The sequence below is a fragment of the Cenococcum geophilum genome (genome assembly GCF_001692895.1).
Source record: "Cenococcum geophilum 1.58 unplaced genomic scaffold K441scaffold_11, whole genome shotgun sequence".
In the NCBI taxonomy this organism is placed as follows: Eukaryota; Fungi; Ascomycota; class Dothideomycetes; order Gloniales; family Gloniaceae; genus Cenococcum; species Cenococcum geophilum.
In genome coordinates, this window is record NW_027137569.1 from 2,856,646 (window position 1) to 2,875,280 (window position 18,635).

The 18,635-nt window shown below is 49.2% G+C and overlaps 7 protein-coding genes across 7 annotated transcripts; 3 read left to right on the forward strand and 4 right to left on the reverse strand.

Annotated features, from left to right (window-relative positions):
* K441DRAFT_656505 (uncharacterized protein) lies at positions 1-3,980 on the reverse strand. Its single transcript, XM_067648017.1, has 9 exons — positions 3,452-3,980; positions 3,169-3,398; positions 2,795-3,103; positions 2,091-2,727; positions 1,933-2,029; positions 1,392-1,875; positions 1,220-1,330; positions 579-1,139; positions 1-462 (listed from the first exon to the last, which is right to left on the reverse strand). Exons 1-9 carry the CDS (start codon positions 3,663-3,665, stop codon positions 232-234), a joined length of 2,874 nt encoding a protein of 957 aa, XP_067506618.1. The 5' UTR covers positions 3,666-3,980; the 3' UTR covers positions 1-231.
* Positions 3,981-4,561: 581 nt separating this feature from the next.
* On the reverse strand, positions 4,562-7,129 carry K441DRAFT_549024 (uncharacterized protein; the record flags this gene model as incomplete). The annotated part of the gene is made up of 2 exons (XM_067642986.1): positions 4,562-5,107; positions 5,162-7,129. Coding segments are annotated over 2 exons (2,514 nt in total), but the record flags the coding sequence as incomplete, so codon positions are not given.
* A 1,161-nt stretch (positions 7,130-8,290) lies between these two features.
* K441DRAFT_704223 (uncharacterized protein) lies at positions 8,291-9,355 on the forward strand (the record flags this gene model as incomplete). Its single annotated transcript, XM_067653524.1, has 5 exons — positions 8,291-8,499; positions 8,686-8,733; positions 9,022-9,085; positions 9,115-9,184; positions 9,304-9,355. Exons 1-5 carry the CDS (start codon positions 8,401-8,403, stop codon positions 9,353-9,355), a joined length of 333 nt encoding a protein of 110 aa, XP_067506620.1. The 5' UTR covers positions 8,291-8,400.
* Positions 9,356-9,434: 79 nt separating this feature from the next.
* Positions 9,435-11,109, reverse strand: K441DRAFT_656506 (uncharacterized protein). The gene is made up of 3 exons (XM_067648018.1): positions 10,635-11,109; positions 10,200-10,579; positions 9,435-10,132 (listed from the first exon to the last, which is right to left on the reverse strand). Exons 1-3 carry the CDS (start codon positions 11,030-11,032, stop codon positions 9,846-9,848), a joined length of 1,065 nt encoding a protein of 354 aa, XP_067506621.1. The 5' UTR covers positions 11,033-11,109; the 3' UTR covers positions 9,435-9,845.
* Positions 11,110-11,154: 45 nt separating this feature from the next.
* Positions 11,155-12,174, reverse strand: K441DRAFT_704225 (uncharacterized protein). Its single transcript, XM_067653525.1, has 3 exons — positions 11,952-12,174; positions 11,748-11,893; positions 11,155-11,694 (listed from the first exon to the last, which is right to left on the reverse strand). Exons 1-3 carry the CDS (start codon positions 12,031-12,033, stop codon positions 11,554-11,556), a joined length of 369 nt encoding a protein of 122 aa, XP_067506622.1. The 5' UTR covers positions 12,034-12,174; the 3' UTR covers positions 11,155-11,553.
* A 410-nt stretch (positions 12,175-12,584) lies between these two features.
* On the forward strand, positions 12,585-15,416 carry K441DRAFT_685735 (mitochondrial carrier; the record flags this gene model as incomplete). The annotated part of the gene is made up of 6 exons (XM_067651919.1): positions 12,585-12,884; positions 12,943-13,583; positions 14,471-14,611; positions 14,718-14,744; positions 14,811-15,269; positions 15,359-15,416. 6 exons carry the CDS (start codon positions 12,585-12,587, stop codon positions 15,414-15,416), a joined length of 1,626 nt encoding a protein of 541 aa, XP_067506623.1.
* Positions 15,417-17,283: 1,867 nt separating this feature from the next.
* Positions 17,284-18,569, forward strand: K441DRAFT_30073 (uncharacterized protein). The gene is made up of 2 exons (XM_067641033.1): positions 17,284-17,542; positions 17,597-18,569. Exons 1-2 carry the CDS (start codon positions 17,380-17,382, stop codon positions 18,112-18,114), a joined length of 681 nt encoding a protein of 226 aa, XP_067506624.1. The 5' UTR covers positions 17,284-17,379; the 3' UTR covers positions 18,115-18,569.
* Positions 18,570-18,635: the final 66 nt, after the last annotated feature.

The window sequence follows — 18,635 nt, forward strand, 5'->3', positions numbered from 1 at the left end:
CATTCCGCATGTACTAAGACAGCAACTTTTGTGTTGAATTTTACGGATGAACATAAACGACTGCGAGTCGCTTACATCCGGTGTTAATTTATATACGAATCACACTCATAAGAATGCCAACAATGATGCCCGTCTCTATTGTGTTGGAGATCTAAAACACGCTCAAATCCACACACTCGCAAGCCAATTCATCGCGCCCAACAACCTTGCTGGAGGGGTCCACGTCATCAACTACTCTGCCAAAACCGATCTAAGCATGGCCAAGAAACTCGGGTGGAGCTTCTTCAACTCGGATATTGGAGGTTTCTTTGGCTCGCCTGCCGTTCTCCGGAGGCGCTCTTGTGTCTTCGCTCTCCGTTTCCTTTCGACCACGATAGGGTCTGCAATTTCCTCGTCCTCGAGACCGCTGTCGCTTTCGTCGTAGCTGCCTTCCTCGTCGAGTTCGAGGTCTTGCAGATCGAGCTGGGAAGTCGTTACCAAATTAGCACCCGTCGATAGCATAGAACTAGCCCGGATTGAACTGGAATTGAGGGAAGCGAAATGATTTCATGAGCAAAGACGAAACATGCAGGACCAACCTCGTTAATTCCAAAATCACTTGTTTTAAATGCACTCATCCCAGGCATCATGTCTATTGCGTCATCCCCTCCACCGGAGGCCATCTTCTGCCTCGTCTTATCTTGGTGCCACTTCTTACGCGCAGTTTGCCACCGAATCAGTGAGTTGATTTCTCGAATCGCCAACTGCTTGTCAATTGCGTTGGAATCCATTGCGCCCTGGAAAAGTGCGTTCATATCCAGTTTACCACCCTCTCTAGGGCCCTTACGGAGGAATTCAAGAATACCTTCCAGCCAACCCATGAGCTGGTCAAAGAGGCCATTGTCATGGATGTGCACTTCGTGTACAAACTTGTAGAAGTTATGTTCGTGCCGCGCGCAGAGGTCAATGAACGCTTGCACTGTTTGATTGGGGTCAGCAGAGACATCCTGGCGTTGAGCAGACTCAATGACTTTAATGGTGTCATCGACAAACAGAGCAAAATCCGTGATGCTGTTGTAAACGTTTGCAGATTTGTACACACGAACAAGTGGCTCGTAAAATATCGTGAAGAGGTCGCGGAAGAGGTGCAGTGTGGTTGGCTGAAAATAAGATTGCCATTGTCAGCATCGTAGAAAGATAAATGAAAAAACGCCGTGTACAAAGGGCTGAAAGGTCCTACCTCCTCTATAATCTGCAACATCATTGTCTTGTCGCGCTGTCGCATGTAGAGCTTGAGAAGCTGCTTTAGATGGGCGAAGAGCTCGGCGCCCTGCCGCATTTCTTCATCAATCTGCTCTAAAGTATTAGTGATGTTTTTATGACTATTGTCCCTACGTTTGAGGGCTACAGACGTTTTCCACGGCGTTGTTCCAAGCTACATAAGCATTGAAGACCCTGCCAATTTGCTCTGGTGGAAGTTCAGGGCTGAAGTACTCGGAGCGCAGGATAGCCACCACAATATCTACTCCATCTGTTTCGGCCTCGCTTCGAATCGCATTCTTAGTTTCCTCGTCAGCGTCGGTGAATGCTTTGATCTTGTCGCAGAGAACAGGGTCATTTATTTTCGTTGTTGAGAGGGTGTCTATCGATTTCTGCACTGACTTGACGCCATCGCTGATTGCCATGCCAAATATTCGCTGCATGAGTGATCGTGCACCAAATGGCTGCGCAAGGAAGAGGTCCAGGACTCCGCTCATGACCGCGGCTGGGTTTGCAATCCGGATAACGTTTTTGAGGACGGTATATGGTACCAGTGAGTGGATACGTTTTGCTTGGGCAAAAAGCTCGGGAGAATTGTCTTCGGCAAGGAAGAGATGATAGATGGTTGCTGCGACTCTGCGAAGAATAAGTCTACACGGTATTCATTCGTTTATCAGGCCATTCGGAACGTACTCTATTCTTAGCCACTCTGCAAATTTCTGGTACTCTGGCTTAAGTTCCGAAATTGTGTTCTTCACTCGGATCTCCTGGAACAGGTGGGATAAGCCGTCTGCGAAGAAAACCATTTAGTTGATTTCAGGGTGATAAATAGATCATCCAACTGTACTCACTTCTTTCAACAATTTCCCTCCTAAAATTTTCCATATGCACGTCGAGCTCTTGTGCTCTTTTCCTTGCAATCTCGTAAAATTGCCTCTGCTCCTCGATGCGTTTCTCATCCATTTCCTTCCGTCGTTCGATGTCTTCGAGCTCCTCCTCATTTAATTTTATTGGATCCCCAGTCAAGAATTCAATCATAGCATTCGATTGTGCTATTGTCTCGTTTTGGAGGAATGTACGCAAGAATGCTCTTAATGAAACTCGTTGCTCCTCTCTATAGAGGATCCGTGACTCTCGGTATGCAACATTGTCAGTTGACGCTCGCGGAGAGCGGCTGTTACGCAGTGAAGTCGCTGACGCATTCTGCCTGTGATTGCTGAAGATATATCCTCGGAGACCGCCATTGTTGCCACTGTCGTAGGGCTCAGGCGCGGCAGTATCTTGGGTCGATCCTGACGACATGGACTCGGCATCATCATCTGGCTCGGACCGAAGCAGAGAATTGCTCTTGTTCTTCCTAGGCAAAGGGGCAAGAACCTTCCCTGGTAATTCTAGTCTTATCCGTTTGTGCATATGAACGAAATCAGAATAACGGCGTCCCACGTATATCTCTGGCTTGCCCGCCTGTTTCACTCGAATGAGAAACTCCTTTGGGAGCATTAGCAATCCTTTTACACCCGGAGAATCGATAAGCTGGCATATCGAGATAACTTACTGCGTGCGTGTGATACCTAACGTGCTTCTTGACAGACATTGTCCGCACTCCTGCCACATTGACGTCCCAGCCATTTATCTCATGCCCACTCGGAACGTTTATCACGAGCCCATTTTCACTCGCACCACGTTCTACGATCTCCATCTCTGAGAAACGAATTCGTTCTTCATACCCAGACGCAGTGGGTATACCGGATACCATCATTAGCTCGACCAACTTTTCAGCCTTGAGAGCTAGCTTCCTCCTCTTAGTTTCTTCTAGGCGGTCTTCCGAGGACGATATGTGTTTATTTGCGAAAGATTCCAGGAACTGCAAAGCCATAAAGACCCGAGTCAGCAACTATACATTAGCGCGGGGCACCGCAGGCGACGCACAACTTGCAACTTGTCCTGCCAAAACTCCTTCTCCCTGGCCTGATCCAAAAAAGGGAAGTTGCGAACATGGTGTACGAATATGTAGCGAAGTATAGGAAGCTCCGAGTCCTCTGGGGCTACCTCGCCGGCATCCGAGCGGAATGGTGCTCCAAACCTCTGAAGAGCTGTGGGGGATGATAACTCTAATATTTCGTATTTCGTCTGCTGAGAAATGAGTTCTCGCTTCAAGTCTACAAGGACATTAGGATTAGGTTCTGAGAAGTTCTAGGTTGTCGCTGCTTACAATGCTCTTGTTTGCCCGTCAGGATAGATCCCTCTGGCGGGACGGAAAAAGCCGATAGTTTTGAGAAATTAGAGGTGCCCGATCTTTTGGGACGCGGTCTCTCCTCTGGCATTTGTACAGGTTCACCAAAGTTAGGGGCTGAAGGTTTATTGTCTATCGTTGTTGGCTCAATAGACCCGTTGAGAGCGAGGGCTGGGGGAGTTCTTTTAGCCATAATGGCACTAGCGAAGGAGTCAAGGATTTAAGACGGGTGAGGCAGGGCTCAGAGAGCATAAGGGAGGGTGCTTGATGTGAGTATGTGGGTGGGTATTGGATATGTTGACGCGTGGCTATGACGGTGCACGCAATGGGGAGTGCGGTAAAGCTTTTTGGTGATTGCGCTTGGACAAGAAAGTAGGAGCTGGGGGAGCTGGCGAGAACAAGGCCAGGGCCTTCAGTAGTCAGCAACGCAAAGCGTCACCGGGTGCAAACAACAGCGAGAAGGCCTGCATGCGCCGCTTTGAGTGGTGTTGAGTGTGACTGCATCATTGTTGACCCCAAGGTACTCCCGAACTGTGTGGAGTAGGTGGCGAGCACCAAGCACTAAGCCCCACGCCCCACTCGTCACTGCCAATGGCGCAGCGCACCCTGGCACAAGCAAGACTTCCGGTCCTCGAAGAGGAAGGAGAGATACTATCGCTACATGTTACAGCCACCCCGCCTGGCGATGCAGTCCTTGGTCGTCTTGCCCCGGTGGACATGGCCGGTGGACAAGGCAAATGCCTTCAGACCATCCCCGCTAAAAGCTTAGCATCTCTGATCTCCACGCAGATTATCGGATGCACCCAAGAACCGCAAACACAATGTTTTGTTCCTATCTAAGACTAAATCTTACAATCCGGAGACCAAATCCGGGCAAGCTGCCTCGTCATCGTCAGGTACACGGAAAGTATCTGACCAAGGAACCAAGAAAGAACTGGGGAAAAAGCAACCCCTGAAAACACCAGCCCTATGATGAAGCATAAACATTCTGAATGGAAAAGACCCCGCCACCAAAAATCAAGCCAAGATAGTGGCGCGCTAAGGCGCAAGAGGCACATATCGCCGGTGCATCCCAAAAAAAGTAAGGGACTAGTAATTCAGTTCCCCATTACCGCTTCCGCCAACAGCATCAAGATCCTCATAGCTCTTCAGACTCCGTCCCTGCACAGCTTCACGAGGGCCAACCGTCGCAGCACCACCATCCGCAAATCTTGGACCGCTGCCTGGCCTACCTCCGCCGGGACGAGGGGGGGTTAATCGGCCAGCATTATTCCAACGCGTCTGTCGCACGTCCTTTTGCTGTCTATCATATGGACCAGTAGGCCGATTGCTAAATCTGTTTCCGGTACGCCGCATGGGCCCAGCTTGGTGCCGATCATCCTCAGTAAGACCCGGAGCACCCCAGTTGCCTGCATTCATTCCCGCTGGGCTGAAAAATGCCTGGATTGCTGCTGGATTAGGTATACCGTTGCCGACGCCAGCCGGAAAGTTGAAAGGCATCGAAGAGAGGTTAAAACCGCGAGGGGTCCCAGTAGTAGTGTGGTTATTGATGGGGAAATGACCATTGCTGTTAGCATCGCTACGTGACGGCGCAATATGTGCAGGATCTAGCACATATGTGTTAACTAAGTTGACCTATACTCTGAGAGTTAGCGTATTGTATGGAAATCCGGAAGGTACTATACGAACATCTTGCTGAAGTTTTTCAAACCATTCAGTGTGCCTCTTTTCAACATGCTTCCTCCAGAAATGCTGTCCCTTGAATAGCTTCGTGCATTCCGGGACTTTGCAGCGCCACTTCGCCTCATCTTCCTGCTTGACATATTTGATAAGTTCGTCCTCAATGGCTTCCTCCACCGGTTTCCCACCGAGCTTCTTAATGTCCACATTTTCTGGTTCTAAAATTTGTAATAGCTTATCTTCATATGTTTTAACCCAGTTATAGGCTCTCTGAAGCTGCTGTTGGCTTTTGCCATTTATCTTGGGGGTCTTCCTTTCCTCAGCCGGGGAATCTCCAACCTCATTTTCCCCAGAGGTCTCCTGTTTTTTGTAAGGAAACGGTTGGCCTGTAGCGGTAGCCTTGGCAGTTGACTTAGCGGCAGTTGTTAGACTAGACCGTGGTCGCCGAAGATGGCCACCAGGACATTTTCGGGTAAGCTCGTGAACTGAGTCGCTCTCGAAAACGCAGAAAAAGCAGAAGTTGAAAACGCGACGAAGGTACTCGATCAGAAGGTCCAGCCTTTTCTTTTTCGCAAGTAATTCTTCATCATCAACTTCATCATCATATGCACCCTCATCATCATCTTCCATAGTTGCATCTTCACCTTCTTCCAGTTCTTCGGCGTCTTTTTCTTTCTTAACGCCGGTGGGAGCGTTGGCTGGAGGTTGAAGCCAGCCTTTACTACGAAGCTCCTCCACCCTTTGCTCGATCTTGGCGATCCCGTTACAATCTGGACCCAGCTCCTCATCGAGCTTAGTCACCAGTCGTATTGCCAGTTGTAAATCTCTTTCAATTCTCTCGGGGGCTGAGAATAAGTCCCAGAGCGCCTTCTTCCTTGGTGCTGCGGGTGGTTCGTGGACTCCAACATGGCAAGTAAAGTCGCCTCGCTCTTCATCATGAATAGTCTTCCCGTTAATTTCCGCTAGCGCTTTTTGTGCGGTGCCGGTGGGAACATCAGTTTCGGAGCGAGCAGTGCCCTCTTCAGCGTCCTCGTCGTCCTCGTCACGACCATCGCCCCGCTCATCCTTCATGGGTTGGTCTGTGTCTGGGTTCAATATCACCCAGCCAATTCGATGGCATTTCTTAAGAGGATTGGGGTCGCTCAAACTAAGCCATTTGAACCCTCCGGCACTCTCTCCTAAGTGCTCTTTGCAGAAAGCTTCCATCTTTTCTCTGCTAACTGTAGGTGCAATTGTTTTGATGAGAAGGGTTGGTTGAAGGGAAGCCTCATCGCGGAGGTCTCCGCCCCTAGAAGGTAATAAATCCCCTACACCAAGAACCTCGTTAGCGGCAGTGGTTTCGCCTTCCTCTTTCTCAACAATTCCTCCAGCGCCATTACTCTCGTTCTTGTAAATGCCCTCCAGTGTAAATTCATCGAAGACGCCTGCCTCTAGGTTCCGCTCCCATTCGCCATACATGGCATATCTGAACTCTGAGAGCTTCTGGCGAAATTTCGCCTTGCTTTCTGGATCATATCGCTCCTTGAACCACTCTTCGCCCTTGTGTTGCTGAACGAATGTCCTCGCCATTTGAACTTGGAGTTTCTCTTTATATGTGTCATAGGCAGCTTGAATTTGCTCCCTCTCTTTGCCCCGCTCCTCTCGCGCCTCCCGCTCGCCTTTAAGCCGATCTGGCTTTCGGCCGCCATTCTTCGCACGTTCGCGTTCCTCCTTTATCAATTGCTCCATGCGCCACCATTCGGCGAAAAAGTTGAAACCAACTTGATATTCCAATGTCATGGGATTGGGAAGCGGATTGGTAACGAACAGTGGTGCAGAAGGTTCCTGGCCGGGGACATAGCGATCGATCCCAGCTTGCACAGGCGGGGGCGACGAGCGGCGACGATGAAGGTCATCGCGTCCACGATAGTAATCATCCCTCGGTAGCCTGTCGGGCTGATATCTATCAATCGCTTGCGGTGATCGCGAACGCCCACGGTTAAGGCGAGGCCGGCGGTCGGCAAGGCCTATTCAAGGATTGTGAGTATATATATTCGAACGGAACAAAGCTGCGAATCGATAACAGGGCTGGAAATTGAGCCATAGAACGGCGCTTCGGAAGTGATGACAACTGACGAGGAGAAATAGGCAACAGGAAGAATGAAGTTTTCACGTGAACTCAGTAAAAGTAAAATATGAATATGAAGAGGTAATGCGCGCCACATTGTGAAGGCAGTATCCTGAGCTTACCAGGAGATCGTCGCCTGTAGGAATCAATGGCTGGTCGGGCGGAGTCGTCACGAGTGCTATAGACTGCGTCAACATTGTCCAAAAGTAGAATGTGATAAGCATACGTGTATGAGTCCATTGTTAATGAACGGGTGCTTGGAATAGCTGCAATTCCGAGGGCGGCACAGGCGAGGGGTCGCTCAATTAGCTGAGTATCTTGACCGCGGAAGCTAAAGGTTGAAGGAGCGGTGAGGATGAAAGACCATGAGGCCGGACAAGCCGACTATGAGTGTGAGAAAGCACCGGCCCGTCAGGTGATTGCGTCGGAGGATGAGTGAAGGACAATCGTCCAGGAGAAGCTGTTTGCCAACATGACCTCGCGTTAGAGAAGCACGTCAAGATAATGAAGGACGGAGAGTAAAGGATATGGACTAGGACAAGCAGGAGGGTTAAGTGAAGTAGAAACGACAATAGGACACCGGCTGACGATGCAGTCGCAGTCGCAGCGTTTTGATTGTCCCCAAGAAATGAAGGAGAAGAGAAGAGGCTGGGCAGGTAGGGCGGCAACGAGGCCGCGAACAAGGGGAAGGACAAGCCAAGGTAGGTTTTGAACGGGTGGAGACGACGAACAATAAGGTAGAGACGTGGCTAAACAAGCAGCGCCTGCACTCACGATGTGCTGATGTCCTGGCGGAGAGAAGTCCAGGTGTTGCAGGATGGGGGTTTGGTGAGGCGGAGAGGCTGTCGGGCGAGGTTCGCATGCGCCGCGTCGAAGAACGCTAGATGAATGGGGATGGTGCCAGTGGCCGGTTAAGGGTCCGCCTTGTGAAGCTGGCCGAGCAGCTATAATCAGAGCAGCAACGCCCCGGTTTTATGCAGCAATTGCTCTCTGCGCTTTGAAACGTTAAGAGGAATCAGTCAAGCCCTCTTCTTGCGCAGGTACACTGCCAAAAGCGCCACGACGCCTGGAACCAACTCCAGCTGTCTCAACTGCAAGCACGTCTACTATACCTATTCTTAGCTATAACTTCGGATCCATCATGACCTCCTTCATCCCCTCCCTGGCTCTCCCCAGCTTTGTCTTTGAGCAACTTGCAATCTCGATCCTGCTGGGACGGGCGTCGGGTATTCGACTCGCCGTACGTTCAGCCATACTTCTGATTGGTCTGGCGTCTCCACTAACTTGTTCTCATGACTGCAGCAGACAAAACGCAGAAAACATATCGTGCACTAAAACACCTCCCTTAAACCCTCCAGCGCAGGCCTTTAGCCCAGTATAGACTTTCCTATACGCCGTCATAGGCTACGCTGCCTACCGAGCATAGTCAACAGGCATAAGCTCGTTTAACCTAAATAAGACTAATCTAGCAGAGGTTCGTCGTTTAGGCTTTGCCAATTAAGCTCTTCCTTGAGAAATCATATTCTTCTTTAATGATCTATCTTGCTCCTGATTGCCGCCGGAGAATTGGAATGCGGACTGCATTCCTAGAGTTCCTGGAAAGGAAATAGAAAGCGTTTCATATGCTCAATTTCAAATATTCAACCGGCATTCGTGGGCCAGGACAGCACCGTTTTGTCTCCCACTATCATTGTAGTTTCTCTGCTGTTACCAGACACAGTCATTCTGAATTTTAACTTGCTAACCGTTCTCTCCTACCCAGCAAGGCGCAACTCTCTATACTATCCAGCTTGGCCTGAACCTGATTTGGATGCCTCTCTTCTTCGGTCTGGCCGCCCAATAGAAGCCACTGTAGATATCGTCGCCCTAACTGGTGTGACCGGCTATCTTGCTTACACCTGGGGCCAGGTCGACCTGATTGCCGGGTGGACCCTTATTTGGGCTGGTTAAGCTTCGCCACTTAAGTGTATGTACAGTGTCAGTCTACTCTAGAAATTACTGCAATAAGTCTCGTGCTAACATTTAATGAGCAGGCCGGATATAGCTGTCTCAACAACTGGGACTTCAGCATTGTGCAAACCGGCAAGGACGTCTGAAACGTTGGTTGAACCTGGCTCCTCCTTTTACCTCAATGGACTGTAGAAAGTGCGATTTTAGGGAAATGGATTCTAAAATGCTCAGAATTGGACCATAGGGTCATTAAAGCCCTAGTCGTTGAACCTAACGTTTTTGTTGATTCCACACTTTTGCTATCGTGCTGCTGCAGCTTCCTTTGTGGACTTGGCTCAACCCACTCCATCTGCTCTAGCCTGCTTCAAGCTCTTCCCTTCCTCCACGCCAAGTCCCGCAATTTCATCTAATTGAGCGCATTGATCTGTAGAAAGTATAGCGGGATATATTACTAGTAATACGTTACCAACCGAATGCGTCAACTGGGTAACTCTTAGTATTATTGATGAGTTACACTTGTGGCTTGGTGGATAATTATGATAAAGTTTTAGAGAAACTAGAACCGGCAGGGCCATTAATTCAAAGTCCTCAGTAGATAATTTACACGTGGTGATGCTAGAACTGTAAACGCAAATACTATAACTCATCGAATATACGTAATCTAGGGTCATCATCTATAGAGGGCTTAGAGCTAAAGACAGTAGAGGGCGTAAAACTACTTGTCGTTGCCGCATGAACACTGCGGAGCATTTCTTTCGCCGGAGGAGACATTGAAGCCTCAATAGGGTTTATCTTGGCGCCAGAAAGTGCACTGACGGATATTATATCGTCCGTTTCGAGAAGTCTGAAGTGTTGTAAGAGAAAAAAAGCCACGCAAAGTACCGTAAGCGTCCCAAGAATGCCCCAAAGGAGTCTTAGACGTCCTACAAAGCCACTAGTTAGCAACTGTATACTCCATAACATCAAGTTATTTCCTCATGCAAAACATACGACTCATTTTGGCTTCCCACTCGCCCTCGATCCTCTCCCTCGCCTCCACGTGCCTCCTCGCTTCTTCCAACCTCGCATTGAGAGCGTCGGCTTTCTCCCTGCCCGCTTTTATGCGTGTCTCTAACTTCTCTATTTGTTGTTGTTGTACCTCAAACCCATTAAAGACATTGATCTGCCCTTCTACCTCTCCTTGGAATTCATCCGCATCGTTCTGGAAGCTTTCGTGCAGTTCTTTTGTCAAAGCCGAGAGTTCCTGGAGACCGCCAATGGTGGATCGAAGCATTGAGAGTTTCTCCAGGATCGAGTAATACGTATCATCTAGACGCCGTGTTGTCTTGAGGGAATGTTCAGACAACGCTTGGAGGGAAGAGCGGAGTTCTCTGGGCAACGTGTTAGACCTCTTTGTCCGGAATGTTACAAGCTTTTGCTGCTTACTCCTCCCTTGCCTTCGCCTTCGCCCGCTCCTTAACAACATCCTCTGGCCGCGCTGGCTTCGGCTGAGAAAGAGTTGATTCAACACTTCCGTCTGTTTTCACAATGCTTTCACGCCTGCTTTCGGAGAAGCTCTGCGCAGGTGAGTGGTTGGAACTGCGACTAGCCTGCTTCAGCAAGTCACCAAAACTTGAAGGTGGATGCAGCTGGATTGCTGATTGGGTTGTATCCTTCGCATGATGATGATGGTGGTGCCTATGAGGATGGTGGAGTGAGTGGAGATGCGGCTTTTTCAACGATAGTGGAGCTGTGCTGACTCGCCCGGGCGCGGCCGGTTTTAGTGTGTTTGATCGAGAGAATGGGGGCGGCTTTTGCCGGTCAGGCGGGTTGAAAGTTTCCATGTCATGGTGGTGATGGAGTGTTCGGAGGCATCGAGGCTGGCGAGTATGCGCACGCTTTGATGTGGGCCGTACGGGAAAACGATCACGAATCACGGATCACAGATCACGGATTACCTGAAATGGTAACTAGGGTACATAACAACGCTAGCTATAAAATAGTGTCGATGGCTATTCGGGTAAGCTAATGAGAGGGCTTTATGAAGTCGCCCATTATCTGTAAAGACTTATCGAATCTCTCAAGCAAAGTTCCGACATCCACGACCCCAATAGTTCTCCGATTCCTTACTTTCCACACATCCCCGTGCGAGCACTGCTCCTTTTTGCGTTTCTGTATCCAAACGGCTACTTTATGCAAGACCCGTCTCGGATAATTACAGCTGTATTTGCAAACACTGTCGTAGTAGTTATACCCATCGTACTCTCAGGGAATAGGTTATTCCTACGACCTAATGGTTGGGTCTTTCATGATTGAGACAACGTCCCAGGCGTAGAGCTTTCGAGAGTATCTCGAAAGAGAAACTTCAAGATTTGAGCATCTTATTCCGTTTCTCCCTCCTCCTTAGTCGTTCCACCCGCTTTCGGTGCATCTTTGTTTCCATCTTCTGGAATCGTTCCCTCTCCTCTTTTGCGGTCCTCTTATCCTTGATGGCTTGTATTCGCCTCTATACAATCCTAGTTAGATGCTAATCCCCAGCTTGCGCAGTGTGCAGAATACTTGTCGTTCAGATTCTTTCTCGTCCTTCATTTCCTTCTCTTTGGCCTTCACTGCCGCAAGGGCCTTCCTTTCTTCGGCGCGCTTCTCGTATGAAGTCTGGCCCGCCCTAGGTCGAAAAGCTGATTTCTGCTGGTGCCATTGCTTACCTGTGAAGGGCCCATTATCAGCTGGGTTGCATTGCCAATAGAGAGATTACTTAAACACCATTTTTACGTATCCCCTGCACGGCCAGAACGGCTTCGGCCGACGCAGCAGCAGGATGGGCAGCAGTAGGCTGTAAGAACATAGTCGCTTCAAAGTATGGTCCTCGCTAGATGTAGATATAGTGGCTTGTCGAGCGTGGTAAACGTGGTGAGCACCGCGGGACTGCAGATATCTGTAGGTATGCTTGGGCTGAAGGAAAATGTGGTGGGCTAAGCCCCTTGGCGACGCTAGCGATAAGGCTACTTATCGCCCGGCCCGTCAGCCCGCCAGACCCATGTAGGAGGGATGCGACAATAAGGTGCTCGTTCAAAGAAAATTTTCTGGTTTCCTAAAGCCGCACCACCTCCTTTGTATCGCCCTGCATTCACTAGTACACTTAGCCAATGGCTGTATAGGCAGCAGGTTTCTCTTGCTCAAGTCCGCCAAAACCCGGAAATTGACTCATTTAAGCATATGCTAACTATCCAGCGTCATACCTCACACCGCTTGCTCTGAACTATGAGATCCGGCCGCACCATGCTTCGCCGATAACAGTTGTACTTGTGCCCAAGTTCGTCGCAGGTTAGCTCAGCCCCTTGAAGGACCATGGAAGTCTCCGAGGGGCCTGTGTCGGCGGTGAAGAGTGGGAGCAGCATGCCAGAGTCGGTGGTAGATACCATCGCGAGAGAACCATTTTCTGGACAGGGCAAGGAGGCGCTCAAGGATGTCTCGTTCGGGTCAATATCTGGAATTGTGGGGAAGTTCATTGAGTATCCCTTTGATACTGTTAAAGTCCGTCTCCAGTCGCAGCCCGATCGCCTTCCACCATTATACACCGGGCCCTTAGATTGCTTCAAGCAAGGACTCCGACGTGATGGCTTTATTGGTCTCTATCGTGGAATTAGCGCACCTCTCGTGGGTGCTGCGGTGGAGACAAGCGGGCTATTCTTCAGTGTACGTGACCAACGGAGCAAATCGTTACAATTTGGACCTCCGCTGATATGGAATTTAGTATCGGCTCGCTCAGGATGTCCTGAAGGCAACCATGCTCCCGCAAACTCAAGACTTACCTATGTCGGCACTGCTGTTTTGTGGTGCTGTGTCTGGCGCTTTCACGTCCTTGCTTCTGACACCAATAGAGCTTGTTAAATGCAAAATGCAGGTTCCCCTACAGACTTCAACGACTAGCATTCGCAACCCGGGGCCATTGGCACTAATCGGCTCAATATATCGCCACCAAGGACTTCTGGGATTCTGGCATGGACAATTAGGAACTCTCATCCGCGAGGCTGGTGGTTCTGCTGCTTGGTTTGGCGGCTACGAAGGCATGAGTCTCTTATTCCGCAAAACACGGGATCCGTCCAAATTCTCTGCAGATGAACCTTTGCCTATATATCAGCGAATGACAGCTGGTGCAGTAGCTGGCATGTTGTACAATTTCATATTTTACCCGGCCGACACTATCAAGTCTCGGATGCAGACTGAAGATATCAGCCAAATTATAGGAGGAAGGCGTACGTTCGGAGCGGCTGGAAAGACATTGTGGAAACAGCATGGTATAAAGGGTCTCTACCGTGGGTGTGGCATCACTGTAGGTAGGGCGGCTCCAAGTTCAGCGTTCATCTTCACGATCTACGAGGAGCTCAGACGAAGGTTTGAATGAGCAGAAGCATATTCGTTTTAGCATAGCATCGGGCGGCGTTTAATGACAGCATCTGATATTGGAACCCTCGGGAGATTCGTCAAGGACTTGTTATTTACTTTACTAGAACTGTTCCCATGTGAAAATAACTTTGTTAACCAGGGTATCAAGCGCTTGTAGCCGAAAAGTTGATGTGGTGTTGATCTTAAGTCTCCGGTTTATATAGCCCCAAGTGTATTGGAACCCACTTTAATTGTGGCCGAAAGGCTTTGCGCAGGATATTCAACACGCTTTATGTACACCACCTGGCGCATCCGGTTGAAATCGCTTGATCAAACGGCAGAGTTTATACCTTTTGAAGTAATACGCATTTCAACGTATTTTTACCTTTTTTTAGGTATAAATCTACACATTTTGATTAGCGTGATCAACACGCGCTTTCAACCGGATGCGCCAGGGTGGTGTAGATGTCCTTAGGAAGTTCTGGCAGCCGCTTTTCACATGCCAACGCCTTTTAGCTCACTAGCGCTTGTGGGGAACCAAATACCCCCCCGGCATGCCCTCTAAACCGAGGGCGATGAGATGCCTTTAATCATCCAAGCTCGCATGCCAATACCCATCCCCCAGGGCTGTCCCCATACTCATACTCATATTGCGCCCGCCCTTCCTCTCATGACTATCGCTATTTTCACTACTTTCTATTCGTCATGATAAATCTCGAACGCATTTAATATATACCACGTCCATCCACCCTTTCCCCGCCGGGCCACGCTGCTCAATACCTCAACTATAAGCTGAGGTCCGCTTGCAAACGTTGTTATCGGCAGCAGCAACAAAAAAATGGATAGTTTAAACGGAATTGAGGTTTGAGGCGCTCTTGAAGAACAGCGAAACCCAGGGCCGTGCTGAAATTGGATACGCAGGCTGCCCTCGAGAAGATCGTATTAGATCCCAAGTACCACGATGTCCTAACGCTGGTAAAAGGTGTCCGCAATGGCATTGTGTACGGCACGAAAGTGCGGTTTCCGCACGCCTTGGTGTGAGTAATGTCTTATCCTTCACTACAACGATTTGGCCGGCGCTGCAAGCCAACCCCATCCAATTATCAAACAATCCGAGATATACTAACGATGATGTCTTGACAGGATGATATTCCTTTTCCGACACGGCTCGTACATATTCCCCTTCTCCCTCGACTCATAATCTAAGATTGCCCCCTTTGACCCTGTCCTACCTAGATTCCGCTCAAAACTCTACCTCGTGTTCAAGGCTACTCGCCAACATGCGCGCAACCTGGGCTTCTTTGCCCTAGTCTATAAATCAACCATGCTCTTTCTGAGGCACACTTCTCCAACAGGGAAGGAGCGGCACTATGACTCTTTTCTCGCTGGGCTGGTCGGCGGCTACACAGTCTTCGGGCGCGACATTCACAATAGCGTATCCCAACAAATCGTCATCTACGTGTTCGCGCGTGTATGTCTTGCCATCGCAAAACTCCTTGTGCAACCCAGGGGTAAAGGAAAAATCAGCGAGGGTGGTGGCGGCTGGGGAATCATTCCGAACGAGCAACTCAGGCAGAGGGTGCAACGAAACGGGTGGCCTGTTTTTGCAAGTGTAAGCTGGGCAGCGGTTATGTATGTGTTTAGGTGGCACCCTGAGACTGTGCAGCCAAGTCTGAGGAACAGTATGCATTACATGTGGGTAATCTGCTTTCTTTCCCTCCGACCTTGATTATACGTGGGAGGATACGGATACGGAGCTTGGGCAGCAGGCTAATGATGAACAGATATGTCAGCTCGGACCACTGGGACTCGCTCCAGAATTTCATAATGCACAATAAATAAACAGATCGGTGCATCTTTTCGCCCTCCGCATTCATATTCGTCACAATATGGCTATCCTTTCGCTCAACTGCGACGGGACGGTTTACGCACCGAGTCTCAGACTTAGGCTGTACGCTCTTAGGTATACGTAATACTTTGACTTCATGTATATTCTCTATTCGCGTACGACTTGTGCATTGGCATGTCACGGTCTAGGTCATGGTTACAATCAAACGGGGTTTGGGGCGTAGCATCACAGGAGCATTGTCACTACCGTTACAAAGGCCTGTCTCAATGTATTTTTTCATTTCTAAGTGTAAATAAGATAATCTAGATGATAGAAGTAGATTCGATGATAGATAGACCCATTGCTGCTAGAAGAGGCAAGGATCTGTACCCACTTCCCACTGCAGTCATTGAAGCCTAAAATCCTGTGACTTGTGCTGAATGAGAATATATCGGAGACAATGGAAAGAAATGAAACAGATTAAATGAAGGATCTTATGTTCTGCAGGTACCTAGGCATGTGATTGCGGGGTACATTGAACTTCGACCGGTGTAAGAAAAGCGTATAAGCAGCCGAACACATGAGCGCACTTCGTGATTGAGCGTCAGGAAACGGTTCGCAGCAAGACCATTCGAAATCATAGTGTGGAATAGTAAATGACCTGAGGATCGAGCCCGGAGATAAGAGAGCATGTGAATGTCGACATAAGCTTCATTTTAAAGATGGTCCTTAACCACCCTAGTGATGCAGATTCAAACTGTCAACCTGCATGAACTAGATACACGGAACTTCAAATCACATATCCCTCCGGAACGTCTTTGCCGGAAAAATGATCATTGGTCCAGCTGCACCCACCACGCCATAGTGCAGCAGATGACGGCAATGATGATTCCGCATCCCGGGCAAACCATCAGTCCCACAGGCCACGATGATCACGCAGCTATTGACGTAGATTCAAGCTAACTCGAGGCGTCCGGTCAGCGAAGAATGCTATCTATCGGGCTGCTCCCAAGATATGTCAAGCTTCGAAACAGAACACTGTAAGTCGGAGCCTGCCGGTCCATATGCGGGGTAAGGAATTGAGCAAGAACGGTGATTCAATCCTTGGTGGAGAGCCAAAGAACAGTTGAAAAGGGACGGCTACTAGAACCCTATTAGAATCAGCTATTCGAGAAATAAGGCTTTGTTTTGAGTCTGCAAAGAGCACAAAAATTACTGCAAGCATAATACTCTCCGAGTTCGGCGCGCAGCAGTCGGCTATGAGCGGCATTCCCAGCTCCGCAGAACGACCAACACCCACAGATACCTACAGCAGACGCCCTTGAGCCTAAAATACTGACCGGTGCAGACAGAAAACTGATGGAGTAATTCAAGCGTGACCGAACACACAAGCCCCAAGGAGACTGCGGAGGAGTTCCGCCTCAGTCGCCCGGACGAGTGAGGAAAACGTATCGCTGAAGGATGCCTGAGCAAGGCTGAATTGTACGGGAATCCCCGCTTCCAGCTCCCTCGTTTGGCCGTTTCAATTGTGGAACGTGTCCCCGTGGGCGATATCAGTCACAAGGCCGAATGATGCGGAATCGGCGAACAGCGCACCCATTCCTATGCGGTCGGTGAAGCAATGTTGGATATAAAATTCCTCCTCCCTTTCTTGTGAATTGAAGCCCCCCAACATCCTCAGATCTCCAGCTTCCCTCAATCCCGCACCGACTGTGTACTTTTATCATTTCTTCTTGGCGTTCGTGGTCCCATTCATCAAGCTCAGCGTATATCCATTTAACCATCAAACTTATTCTGCGGTTGTCGTTTCTCCCTACACTGTGCTATAGTCCTAGCATTTTCTATTGTTAGAGAACTGTGAAGGTATTCAGCTTCCCTTGCCCCCTTCCTAAATACAGACCAATTTAGAATGTCGAAAAATAACGCTGAAGTGACAGTAAGCGCTGCTATACCTACCTTCACTTCATTTCACACAATATGCCTCATCGCGAGATAAATGAAACATATCACCAAGAAAGCCCCGGTGCAGGCTCCCTCGAGGATCGAGTCCCTCAATTGAACATGACTGTCTGTGGCTGTCAATGTGGATGCGGGTGCGAGCTTAATGAAAATAGTGAAGGCGCAAGCAGCGAGGACGAGGGTGCAGCAGTTCGCATGCCACAGATGTTCAATGCCATTCCTAACATGACGTCAGCAGATGTCACTTTCCCACAAAGCTCTAGCGGCCCTGAACGCCCTTCAGTTACACACAATTTTGAACTACAATCTCTAGTCCCACTTCACGGACGTGGTGAGGTTCAAATGATCGAGACGCCATATAGCGGATTCCTCATGAGCGAGCAAGGCTTCCGTCTCACAGAGTACGCCGGTAGTTTAGAGGACTTCGAACGCATGCTTATCCGCCGAGATGGACATCTATTAGGCCGTGCAGAAACACCGAACTCTATGGCCAACGAGCCTTACAATACTAAAGATCACAGTTTAGCAAGCTCCAGTTTCTCGAGCGTGAGTTGTGAAACACCCGGTCCGGGTTTGGGTGGATGGATTGAGGAAATACCAGTAGCCGGGTATCACTTCTCCAAAAGCCCTCTTCGTTTGACACCACAACGGCGGTACTGCCGCGGATTGGTAGCGGCGCACTTAGTTCTTAACGACGATACGACTTATCAAGATTATCCACAATCCACTCTGGAGGAGGATTTGAAAGTATGAGCCGATGACAGAGCAAACTATTGACGGTTAGGCATATTCCTCCACATGAGCGGGCGTTCGGGTTCGGAGTTCGGGTTCGGGGTTGTACGTTCGGGAATTGAGTATTCTTTGTACAAGTTGGATCACTGGCTTTTTATCCATGCGTATTTTCCGAGAAGTTCGGACCCATAAATAGGTATGCTAGCTGCAAGATAACATGCATACCCAATTTTATTTTATCTTTCGTAAAGCACACTCGAAATCGTTGCCACTGGTGACGTGATTTAGGCCCAGTCATGTTGGCATAAGCGGTTTGTAAAACAACACCCTAGAGTAATGGAGCTGTCCTCTTGGTGTATATTGGCATTCACGACGACGGCGTATGGCTAGATGCTTGGATGCTTTCAAACTGAGGATACCTGGAGAAGGGTTGGGGTGCCAACTGCTAACATCCTTGTAGACTTCGGTGAAGCTGCGTAAGTAAACACTACCCGACGGTGTGCATTGGTCTTTACGGCAAATAGCCGTCGGATATCCAGACG

Excerpts from the sequence above, each read along its gene's own strand:
- K441DRAFT_656505 (XM_067648017.1), bottom strand. The coding sequence starts at position 3,665 with ATGGCTAAAAGAACTCCCCCAGCCCTCGCTCTCAACGGGTCTATTGAG. Across the intron at positions 2,030-2,090 it reads GAGGGAAATTGTTGAAAGAA|ACGGCTTATCCCACCTGTTC; the intron begins GTGAGTACAGTT and ends TTTTCTTCGCAG. Across the intron at positions 1,331-1,391 it reads GGAACAACGCCGTGGAAAAC|ATTGATGAAGAAATGCGGCA; the intron begins GTCTGTAGCCCT and ends ACTTTAGAGCAG.
- K441DRAFT_656506 (XM_067648018.1), bottom strand. The coding sequence starts at position 11,032 with ATGGAAACTTTCAACCCGCCTGACCGGCAAAAGCCGCCCCCATTCTCT. Across the intron at positions 10,580-10,634 it reads AAGGCGAAGGCAAGGGAGGA|AGAACTCCGCTCTTCCCTCC; the intron begins GTAAGCAGCAAA and ends CACGTTGCCCAG. Across the intron at positions 10,133-10,199 it reads GTGGGAAGCCAAAATGAGTC|GACGTCTAAGACTCCTTTGG; the intron begins GTATGTTTTGCA and ends GTGGCTTTGTAG.
- K441DRAFT_704225 (XM_067653525.1), bottom strand. The coding sequence starts at position 12,033 with ATGTTCTTACAGCCTACTGCTGCCCATCCTGCTGCTGCGTCGGCCGAA. Across the intron at positions 11,894-11,951 it reads GCAGGGGATACGTAAAAATG|GTAAGCAATGGCACCAGCAG; the intron begins GTGTTTAAGTAA and ends GGCCCTTCACAG. Across the intron at positions 11,695-11,747 it reads AGAAAGAATCTGAACGACAA|AGGCGAATACAAGCCATCAA; the intron begins GTATTCTGCACA and ends AGGATTGTATAG.
- K441DRAFT_30073 (XM_067641033.1), top strand. The coding sequence starts at position 17,380 with ATGCCTCATCGCGAGATAAATGAAACATATCACCAAGAAAGCCCCGGT. Across the intron at positions 17,543-17,596 it reads CGCAAGCAGCGAGGACGAGG|CAGATGTCACTTTCCCACAA; the intron begins GTGCAGCAGTTC and ends ACATGACGTCAG.